We start from the raw sequence: 11,887 nt of genomic DNA, 5'->3' as shown, positions 1-11,887 counted from the left end.
ACAGCTGGGAGGAGGTGCTCTTGTTTTCCATGGACTTTACAGTGTCCCAAAACTATTTGGACTTAGAGCTACAAGATGCAAGTTTCTGCTTGAAAAAGCTAGCCTTTCCTTCCCTGACTGACTGCGTGTATTGGTACCTGACTTCCCTGAACAGTTGCATATCACGGGGGCTCTTCGATGCTATCGCAGTAAGCCACAGGATGTTTTTGTGCTGGTCGAGGGCAGTCAGGTCTGGAGAGAACCAAGGGCTGTATCTGTTCTTAGTTCTACATTTATTGAATGGGGCATGCTTATTTACGATGGTGAGGAAGGCACTTTTAAAAAATGACCAGCATCCTCAACTGACAGGATGAGGTTAATATCCTTCCAGGATACCCGGGCCAGGTCGATTAGAAAGGTCTGCTCGCTGAAGTGTTTTAGGGAGCGTTTGACAGTGATGAGGGGTGGTCATTTGACCGCGGACCCATAGCAGATGCAGGCAATGAGGCAGTGATCGCTGTGATCCTGGTTGAAAACAGCAGAGGTGTATGTGTATGTATTTCAGTATTTCAGGAAATGGCTTCCTGGATTCCCCCAAGCAGCTGATTGGTCGGCCCCGTTGCAGATTGGACCTGACCCCGCCCTCTCATCAGGGGATACAGCTGTCTGCAATTACAGACTCATTCTCCAGCTGTATAAAAGCCAGTGTTCCTTTGCTCAGAGAGACAGAGCTTATTGATATGTCCTGTGTGGTTGTTGCGCAGACAGTTTTTGTAAAGTATTTTTGTAGCCGGTCCTGCTGAGGTGTTTTTGTAAAGTATTTTTGTAGCCGGTCCTGCTGAGGTGTTTTTGGAGCTGGTCCTGCTGAGGTGTTTTTGTAAAGTACTTTTGTAGCCGGTCCTGCTGAGGTGTTTTTGTAGCCGGTCCTGCTGAGGTGTTTTTGTAGCCGGTCCTGCTGAGGTGTTTTTGTAGCCGGTCCTGCTGAGGTGTTTTTGGAGCCGGTCCTGCTGAGGTGTTTTTGGAGCTGGTCCTGCTGAGGTGTTTTTGTAGCCGGTCCTGCTGAGGTGTTTTTGTCACAAGGACTTTGTTTTGATGATTGAAATGGTTCATGTTACATTAGTGTTATTCTGTTTTAGTTCCCAGGGGGGGAAGGGGGGAGGGGAAGGGGGAGGGGGAGGGGGAGGGGGAAGGGGAAGGCACCTTGGGAGTGCTAGAGGCCTGCGGGCATACATGCAGTGTGTTGTTACCGTGTTGTTGTGTTGTTACCATGTTGTGCTGTTACCATGTTGTTGTGTTGTTACCATGTTGTGCTGTTACCATGTTGTGTTGTTACCATGTTGTGTTGTTACCATGTTGTGTTGTTACCATGTTGTGGTGTTACCATGTTGTGGTGTTACCATGTTGTGTTGTTACCATGTTGTGTTGTTACCATATTGTGTTACCGTGCTGTTACCATGTTGTTGTGCTGTTACCATGTTGTTGTGTTGTTACCGTGTTGTGCTGTTACCATGTTGTGCTGTTACCATGTTGTGCTGTTACCATGTTGTACTGTTACCATGTTGTGCTGTTACCATGTTGTGGTGTTACCATGTTGTGTTGTTACCATGTTGTGGTGTTACCATGTTGTGGTGTTACCATGTTGTGGTGTTACCATGTTGTGTTGTTACCGTGTTGTGCTGTTACCATGTTGTGCTGTTACCATGTTGTGCTGTTACCATGTTGTCATGTTGTGCTGTTACCATGTTGTGCTGTTACCATGTTGTGTTGCTACCATGTTGTGTTGCTACCATGTTGTGTTGCTACCATGTTGTGTTGCTACCATGTTGTTGTCATGTTGTGTTACCATGTTGTGCTGTTATGTTGTGTTGCTACCATGTTGTGCTGTTACCATGTTGTTGTGCTACCATGTTGTGCTGTTACCATGTTGTGGTGTTACCATGTTGTGGTGTTACCATGTTGTGTTGTTGCCATGTTGTGCTGTTCCCATGTTGTGCTGTTACCATGTTGTGCTGTTACCATGTTGTGCTGTTACCATGTTGTTGTCATGTTGTGTTGCTACCATGTTGTGTTGCTACCATGTTGTGTTGCTACCATGTTGTGTTGCTACCATATTGTGTTGCTACCATGTTGTGTTACCATATTGTGTTGTCATGTGTTGTTACCATATTGTGTTGTTGTCGTGTGTTGTTACCATATTGTGTTGTTACCATGTTGTGTTACCATGTTGTCGTGTGTGTTGTTACCATGTTGTGTTGTTACCATGTTGTGTTGTTACCATGTTGTGTTGTTGTGTTGTTACCATGTTGTTGCGTTGTTACCATGTTGTTGCGTTGTTACCATGTTGTGCTGTTACCATGTTGTTGTCATGTTGTGTTGTTACCATATTGTGTTACCGTGTTACCATGTTGTGTTGTTACCATGTTGTGTTGTTACCATGTTGTGTTGTTGTGCTGTTACCGTGTTGTGCTGTTACCGTGTTGTGTTGTTACCATGTTGCGTTGTTACCATGTTGTGCTGTTACCATGTTGTTGTCATGTTGTGTTACCATGTTGTGTTACCATGTTGTGTTGTTACCATGTTGTTGTGTTGCTACCATGTTGTGTTGTTACCATGTTGTGTTACCATGTTGTGTTGTTACCATGTTGTGCTGTTACCGTGTTGTGTTGTTACCATGTTGCGTTGTTACCATGTTGTGCTGTTACCATATTGTTGTCATGTTGTGTTGCTACCATGTTGTGTTGCTACCATGTTGTTGTCATGTTGTGTTGCTACCATATTGTGTTGCTACCATGTTGTGTTACCATATTGTGTTGTCATGTGTTGTTACCATATTGTGTTGTTGTCATGGTGTGTTGTTACCATGTTGTGTTGCTACCATGTTGTGTTGTTACCATGTTGTGTTACCATGTTGTGTTGTCGTGTGTGTTGTTACCATGTTGTTACCATGTTGTGTTGTTACCATGTGTTGTTACCATGTTGTATTGTCGTGTGTGCTGTTACCATGTTGTGTTGTTACTATATTGTGTTACCATGTTGTGTTACCATGTTGTGTTGTTACCATGTTGTGTTGTGTTGTTACCATGTTGTGCTGTTACCGTGTTGTGCTGTTACCGTGTTGTGCTGTTACCGTGTTGTGCTGTTACCATGTTGTGCTGTTACCATGTTGTGTTGTTACCATGTTGTGTTGTTACCATGTTGTGCTGTTACCATGTTGTTACCATGTTGTGTTGTTACCATGTTGTGCTGTTACCATGTTGTGCTGTTACCATGTTGTGTTGATACCATGTTTTGTTGTTACCATGTTGTTGTGATGTTACCATGTTGTTGTGTTGTTACCATGTTGTGCTGTTACCATGTTGTGCTGTTACCATGTTGTTGTGCTGTTACCATGTTGTTGTGCTGTTACCATGTTGTTGTGATGTTACCATGTTGTTGTGATGTTACCATGTTGTTGTGATGTTACCATGTTGTGTTGTTACCATGTTGTGTTGTTACCATGTTGTGTTGTTACCATGTTGTGTTGTTACCATGTTGTTGTGTTGTTACCATGTTGTTGTGTTACCATGTTGTTGTGCTGTTACCATGTTGTTGTGCTGTTACCATGTTGTTGTGTTGTTACCATGTTGTGCTGTTACCATGTTGTGCTGTTACCATGTTGTGTTGTTACCGTGCTGTTACCATGTTGTTGTGCTGTTACCATGTTGTGCTGTTACCGTGTTGTGTTGTTACCGTGTTGTGTTGTTACCGTGTTGTGCTGTTACCGTGTTGTGCTGTTACCGTGTTGTGCTGTTACCGTGTTGTGCTGTTACCGTGTTGTGCTGTTACCGTGTTGTGCTGTTACCGTGTTGTGCTGTTACCGTGTTGTGGTGTTACCGTGTTGTGCTGTTACCGTGTTGTGTTGTTACCATGTTGTGTTGTTACCATGTTGTGCTGTTACCATGTTGTGTTGTTACCGTGCTGTTACCATGTTGTGTTTTTACCATGTTGTGTTGCTACCATGTTGTGTTGCTACCATGTTGTGTTGCTACCATGTTGTTGTCATGTTGTGTTGTTACCATGTTGTGCTGTTACCATGTTGCTGCCATGTTGTGTTGCTACCATGTTGTGTTGCTACCATGTTGTGTTGCTACCATGTTGTTGTCATGTTGTGTTGCTACCATGTTGTGTTGCTACCATGTTGTGTTACCATATTGTGTTGTCATGTTGTGTTGTTACCATATTGTGTTGTCATGTTGTGTTGTCGTGTGTGTTGTTACCATGTTGTGTTGTTACCATGTTGTGTTGTTACCATGTTGTCATGTTGTGTTGCTACCATGTTGTTGTCATGTTGTGTTGTTACCATGTTGTGCTGTTACCATGTTGTTGTCATGTTGTGTTGCTACCATGTTGTGTTGCTACCATGTTGTGTTGCTACCATGTTGTTGTTATGTTGTGTTGCTACCATATTGTGTTGCTACCATGTTGTGTTACCATATTGTGTTGTCATGTGTTGTTACCATATTGTGTTGTTGTCGTGTGTGTTGTTACCATGTTGTGTTACCATGTTGTGTTGTTACCATGTTGTGTTGTTACCATGTTGTGTTGTCGTGTGTGTTGTTACCATGTTGCATTGTCGTGTGTGTTGTTACCATGTTGTGTTGTCATGTTGTGTTGTGTTGTTGTCATGTTGTGTTGTCGTGTGTGTTGTTACCATATTGTGTTGTTACCGTGTTGTGTTGTTACCGTGTTGTGTTGTTACCATGTTGTGTTACCGTGTTGTGTTGTTACCGTGTTGTGTTGTGTTGTTACCATGTTGTGTTGTTACCATGTTTTGTTGTTACCATGTTGTGTTACCATGTTGTGTTACCATGTTGTGTTACCATGTTGTGTTACCATATTGTGTTGTTACCATGTTGTGTTGTGTTGTTACCATGTTGTGTTGTTACCATGTTGTGTTGTTACCATGTTGTGTTGTTACCATGTTGTGGTGTTACCATGTTGTGGTGTTACCATGTTGTGGTGCTACCATGTTGTGTTGTTACCATGTTGTTGTGTTGTTACCATGTTGTTGTGTTGTTACCATGTTGTTGTGTTGTTACCGTGTTGTTGTGTTGTTACCGTGTTGTTACCATGTTGTGTTGTTACCATGTTGTGCTGTTACCATGTTGTGTTGTTACCATGTTGTGTTGTTACCATGTTGTGTTGTTACCATGTTGTGTTGTGTTGTTACCATGTTGTGTTGTTACCATGTTGTTCTGTTACCATGTTGTGTTGTGTTGTTACCATGTTGTTCTGTTACCATGTTGTGTTGTGTTGTTACCGTGTTGTGGTGCTACCATGTTGTGTTGTGTTGCTACCATGTTGTGTTGCTGTCATGTTGTGGTGCTACCATGTTGTGTTGCTACCATGTTGTGTTGTGTTGCTACCATGTTGTGCTGCTACCATGTTGTGTTGCTACCATGTTGTGTTGTGCTGCTACCATGTTGTGTTGCTACCATGTTGTGCTGCTACCATGTTGTGCTGCTACCATGTTGTGCTGCTGCCATGTTGTGCTGCTACCATGTGGTGCTACCATGTTGTGCTGCTGCCATGTTGTGCTGCTACCATGTGGTGCTGCCATGTTGTGCTGCTGCCATGTTGTGTTGCTACCATGTTGTGCTGCTGCCATGTTGTGCTGCTACCATGTTGTGTTGCTACCATGTGGTGCTGCCATGTTGTGCTGCTGCCATGTTGTGCTGCTACCATGTGGTGCTGCCATGTTGTGGTGCTGCCATGTTGTGCTGCTACCATGTTGTGTTGTTACCATGTTGTCATGTTGTGTTGTTACCATGTTGTGTTGCTACCATGTTGTTGTCATGTTGTGTTGTTACCATGTTGTGTTGTTACCATGTTGTCATGTTGTGTTGTTGTGTTGTGTTATGTGTTGCTGCCTTGCTATGTTGTCTTAGGTCTCTCTTTATGTAGTGTTTTTATTTATCACAACAAAGTTTGAATAATGTAACACTAATGTTATCACAACACAGTTTGTATTGTATTTGAAACATTTCAGGAATGTGATGAACAGCCCTTCTCTCCCTCCCTCCTCCTAGCCGTGTCACATCACACCACAGCCTCTTCAGTCCTATCCCCTCTCCTCTCCTCTCTCCCTCCCTCCTCCTAGCCGTGTCACATCACACCACAGCCTCTTCAGTCCTCCTCTCCTCTCCTCTCCCTCTCCCTCTCCCTCTCCTCTCCCTCTCTCTCCTCTCCCTCTCCTCTCCCTCTCCTCTCTCCCTCCCTCCTCCTAGCCGTGTCACATCACACCACAGCCTCTTCAGTCCTCCTTTCCTTTCCTCTCCTCTCCTCTCCTCTCCCCCTCCTCTCCTCTCCCTCTCCTCTCCTCTCTCCCTCCCTCCTCCTAGCCGTGTCACATCACACCACAGCCTCTTCAGTCCTCTCCTCATCTCCTCTCCTCTCATCTCCCTCTCCGCTCCTCTCCCCTCCCCCTCCTCCTCTCCTCACCTCTCCTCTCCTCTCCTCTCTCCCTCCCTCCTCCTAGCCGTGTCACATCACACCACAGCCTCTTCAGTCCTAACACTCACCACAGCCCAACTCTAAACGAGGTCTTTGTCTGCTGCTGTTGTTGTTTTGGGAGGAACAGAGAAACACACACCCCTATACACACACACACACACACACCGCTACACACACACCGCTACACACACCGCTACACACACCACTACACACACACACCATTACACACACACACACAAACCACTACACACACCGCTACTTACACACACACACCACTACACACACACACACCACTACACACACACACACAAACCACCACTACACACACACACACAAACCACCACTACACACACACACACAAACCACCACACACACACCGCTACACACACCCACCGATACACACACACACCGCTACACACACACACCGCTACTTACACACACACACCACTACACACACACACACCGCTACACACACACACACAAACCACCACACACACACCGCTACACACACCCACCGATACACACACACACCGCTACACACACACCACTACACATACACCGCTACACACAAACACACACCACTACACACACACACACCACTACACACACACACACCACTACACACACACACACCACTACACATACACAGCTACACACACACACCGCTACACACACACACCACTACACATACACAGCTACACACACACACCGCTACACACACACACCGCTACTTGCACACACCGCTACACACACACCACTACACATACACCGCTACACACAAACACAAACACATACACCGCTACACACACACACACACCACTACACATACACACACACCACTACACATACACAGCTACACACACACAGCAACATTCATCCTGCACTGCTCACAGATATGAGGCAGCCATCACAATCATCATCGTCAATGGTGCAGGCTAAACCTGGTCCATGATTACAGTAATACACAAGGGACAGGCTATGTGTGGTAAACCTAGTCCATGATTACAGTAACACACAAGGGACAGGCTAAACCTGGTCCATGATTACAGTAACACACAAGGGACAGGCTAAACCTGGTCCATGATTACAGTAACACACAAGGGACAGGCTATGTGTGGTAAACCTAGTCCATGATTACAGTAACACACAAGGGACAGGCTATGTGTGGTAAACCTAGTCCATGATTACAGTAACACACAAGGGACAGGCTATGTGTGGTAAACCTAGTCCATGATTACAGTAACACACAAGGGACAGGCTATGTGTGGTAAACCTGGTCCATGATTACAGTAACACACAAGGGACAGGCTATGTGTGGTAAACCTGGTCCATGATTACAGTAACACACAAGGGACAGGCTAAACCTGGTCCATGATTACAGTAACACACAAGGGACAGGCTATGTGTGGTAAACCTGGTCCATGATTACAGTAACACACAAGGGACAGGCTAAACCTGGTCCATGATTACAGTAACACACAAGGGACAGGCTAAACCTGGTCCATGATTACAGTAACACACAAGGGACAGGCTAAACCTGGTCCATGATTACAGTAACACACAAGGGACAGGCTAAACCTGGTCCATGATTACAGTAACACACAAGGGACAGGCTAAACCTGGTCCATGATTACAGTAACACACAAGGGACAGGCTGTGTGTGGTAAACCTAGTCCATGATTACAGTAACACACAAGGGACAGGCTAAACCTGGTCCATGATTACAGTAACACACAAGGGACAGGCTATGTGTGGTAAACCTAGTCCATGATTACAGTAACACACAAGGGACAGGCTAAACCTGGTCCATGATTACAGTAACACACAAGGGACAGGCTATGTGTGGTAAACCTAGTCCATGATTACAGTAACACACAAGGGACAGGCTATGTGTGGTAAACCTAGTCCATGATTACAGTAACACACAAGGGACAGGCTATGTGTGGTAAACCTGGTCCATGATTACAGTAACACACAAGGGACAGGCTGAACCTGGTCCATGATTACAGTAACACACACACAAGGGACAGGCTAAACCTGGTCCATGATTACAGTAACACACAAGGGACAGGCTATGTGTGGTAAACCTAGTCCATGATTACAGTAACACACAAGGGACAGGCTGTGTGTGGTAAACCTAGTCCATGATTACAGTAACACACAAGGGACAGGCTATGTGTGGTAAACCTAGTCCATGATTACAGTAACACACAAGGGACAGGCTGTGTGTGGTATGTGTATCACAGTGCAGTGGGAAGACAGACTCTCTGGACACAACAGGAACCATTGTTCTGGACACTGCTGCAAGGACACTGTCCCTCTGTCCTTGCTTCTCTGACCCTCTATCCGTGCATGTGTGCGTGTTTATATGTGTGTGTGTTTATTTGTGTGTTTATTTGTGTGTATGGGTGTGTGTGTTTTATTTGTGTCAGGACTCAGACTAAGCAAAGAGCCAGAGAGAGGCTGATCTGACCTGTAATTAACAGTATGCCTTGTCAGAGTGAATCACCTCAGCCTCACACACACAGAAACAGTGTTTAGTAACAACCTGACTAAATCTATAGGACTCAAATCTGACTAGTTGTTCATATTCTGTATATTGACCATAAAAAACCTCAAGAAAAAAAGAAAGAAAGAGAGAGAGAGAGAGAGAGAGAAAAGTGTCAGACAATGTGTGTCTGAGGTGGGAGTGCTGCGCGCCTCTATATAGGCACCACCACGCACAGCACGCAGACAGCAGAGACAGAGAGGACTACCATCAACCTCCATTCGCCCAACTGACCGGAATCAACAACATTATTATACAGCTTTTATAACAGTATTACAGACGTCTAAATCTCTTCATCTGACAGACAGACGGACCATGGCGCTGCTGACGGGAGGCGAGACTTGCGTCAAATATATCTTGTTCATCTTCAACTTCGTCTTCTGGGTGAGTCTCACTCAATGCACCTCGTTATGACTGAATACTGCGGTCGGGCTAACTACCAATTAGGACACCTCGGTCCGGACCTCGGTTGGGCTAACTACCAATTAGGACACCTCGGTCCGGACCTCGGTTGGGCTAACTACCAATTAGGACACCTCGGTCCGGACCTCGGTTGGGCTAACTACCAATTAGGACACCTCGGTCCGGACCTCGGTTGGGCTAACTACCAATTAGGACACCTCGGTCCGGACCTCGGTTGGGCTAACTACCAATTAGGACACCTCGGTCCGGACCTCGGTTGGGCTAACTACCAATTAGGACACCTCGGTCCGGACCTCGGTTGGGCTAACTACCAATTAGGACACCTCGGTCCGGACCTCGGACATTTTTTTCTAATTTGAAAAGTCAATAACAAAAATATATATTTTCTACACAGTAAAGAAAATAAATGATGGCTCAACATCTAAATATTGCTCCCAGCGTTGATCAAAGGTCAGAACGCTTATATTCCTGATCTGACAGTTCTATGTTTGTTGTTTTACTCCATGTGTAACTCTGTGTTGTTGTTTGTGTTGCACTGCTTTGCTTTATCTTGACCAGGTCACAGTTGTAAATGAGAACTTGTTCTCAACTAGACTACCTGGTTAAATAAAGGTGAAATAAAAATAAATACAAAATCAGCGCCTGCCTCTTTACGAACGAGTGGAATCTTGAACACTGGTTTGTTCGTTATGTTCGCCTGCGTCCCCCGGATATGCCTCCCGGATTTGTTTTTATAGCAGCGCATTCACTACTCTCTCAAACGGTTAAATCCGCCCTCTCGCTGCACAGACCGAGGGCCTGAGACGTGAAACGAACTGCCCCGCCTTGGAGTCCGCTCAAGTAGGCAGCTAGAGACGCTGCAGATAGTGTTTGCTAGATACCGGGAAAAAATGCCATTTTAAAACCGTTATAATGTTCCTCAATGAATTCAGTGTCTTTCAGCAGTAGGCCTATGCTATCTCGACACAGAGCGCGTTCAGGATGCTCAGAGCGCACCCGGAGCAGGCTATTGTGTTGTCCAATCATACAAACTTTGTAACGATAGTCAAACTAAAGTCGCATGACCAAAGTTGCTAGATAACCTCCAACGAATTACAAAATATCTCCTATTTGACAAAATCGAGTTAATTAATGATTATACAGACAGCAGATCAGCTCATGAATAACGGGGAGATGAAGAGGGTAAATTGTTTACATATCAAGGTATCTTAACAGCGACCAACTCTGTTTAAATGTATTTCCATATCTAGGCCTAGTGCCATACCGTTTGTTGATCACACGTTCTCTACCGACGTGTGGGGCAGCAGTAGCAGACAGCGCAGAGAAGCTGAGGAAATGTTATAGCGGTATTTTGACGCGCTTTGGTTTTTCAAGCGAGACAGGAGGCAGAATTGTGGGTTTCAGTGGGACTGGTGTAACCGATGTGAAATGGCTAGCTAGTTAGCGGTGGTGTAACCGATGTGAAATGGCTAGCTAGTTAGCGGTGGTGTAACCGATGTGAAATGGCTAGCTAGTTAGCGGTGGTGTAACCGATGTGAAATGGCTAGCTAGTTAGCGGTGGTGTAACCGATGTGAAATGGCTAGCTAGTTAGCGGTGGTGTAACCGATGTGAAATGGCTAGCTAGTTAGCGGTGGTGTAACCGATGTGAAATGGCTAGCTAGTTAGCGGTGGTGTAACCGATGTGAAATGGCTAGCTAGTTAGCGGTGGTGTAACCGATGTGAAATGGCTAGCTAGTTAGCGGTGGTGTAACCGATGTGAAATGGCTAGCTAGTTAGCGGTGGTGTAACCGATGTGAAATGGCTAGCTAGTTAGCGGTGGTGTAACCGATGTGAAATGGCTAGCTAGTTAGCGGTGGTGTAACCGATGTGAAATGGCTAGCTAGTTAGCGGTGGTGTAACCGATGTGAAATGGCTAGCTAGTTAGCGGTGGTGTAACCGATGTGAAATGGCTAGCTAGTTAGCGGTGGTGTAACCGATGTGAAATGGCTAGCTAGTTAGCGGTGGTGTAACCGATGTGAAATGGCTAGCTAGTTAGCGGTGGTGTAACCGATGTGAAATGGCTAGCTAGTTAGCGGTGGTGTAACCGATGTGAAATGGCTAGCTAGTTAGCGGTGGTGTAACCGATGTGAAATGGCTAGCTAGTTAGCGGTGGTGTAACCGATGTGAAATGGCTAGCTAGTTAGCGGTGGTGTAACCGATGTGAAATGGCTAGCTAGTTAGCGGTGGTGTAACCGATGTGAAATGGCTAGCTAGTTAGCGGTGGTGTAACCGATGTGAAATGGCTAGCTAGTTAGCGGTGGTGTAACCGATGTGAAATGGCTAGCTAGTTAGCGGTGGTGTAACCGATGTGAAATGGCTAGCTAGTTAGCGGTGGTGTAACCGATGTGAAATGGCTAGCTAGTTAGCGGTGGTGTAACCGATGTGAAATGGCTAGCTAGTTAGCG

The 11,887-nt window shown here is 45.4% G+C and overlaps 1 protein-coding gene across 1 annotated transcript in view; it reads left to right on the top strand.

The window, feature by feature from the left end:
• Window positions 1-9,178: 9,178 nt before the first annotated feature.
• LOC129864881 (CD9 antigen-like) overlaps window positions 9,179-11,887 on the top strand; it is a 73,763-nt gene continuing 71,054 nt past the window's right edge. The window contains exon 1 of the mRNA XM_055937177.1: window positions 9,179-9,403. Within this exon, the coding sequence (XP_055793152.1) occupies window positions 9,335-9,403 (69 nt within the window). The 5' untranslated portion in view covers window positions 9,179-9,334. The remainder of the gene's footprint in view (window positions 9,404-11,887) is intronic.

Source organism: Salvelinus fontinalis, chromosome 11 (assembly GCF_029448725.1).
Source record: "Salvelinus fontinalis isolate EN_2023a chromosome 11, ASM2944872v1, whole genome shotgun sequence".
NCBI lineage: Eukaryota > Metazoa > Chordata > Actinopteri > Salmoniformes > Salmonidae > Salvelinus > Salvelinus fontinalis.
The sequence above is the reverse complement of the archived record's forward strand: the minus strand, read 5'-3'. Positions and strand labels throughout refer to the sequence as shown.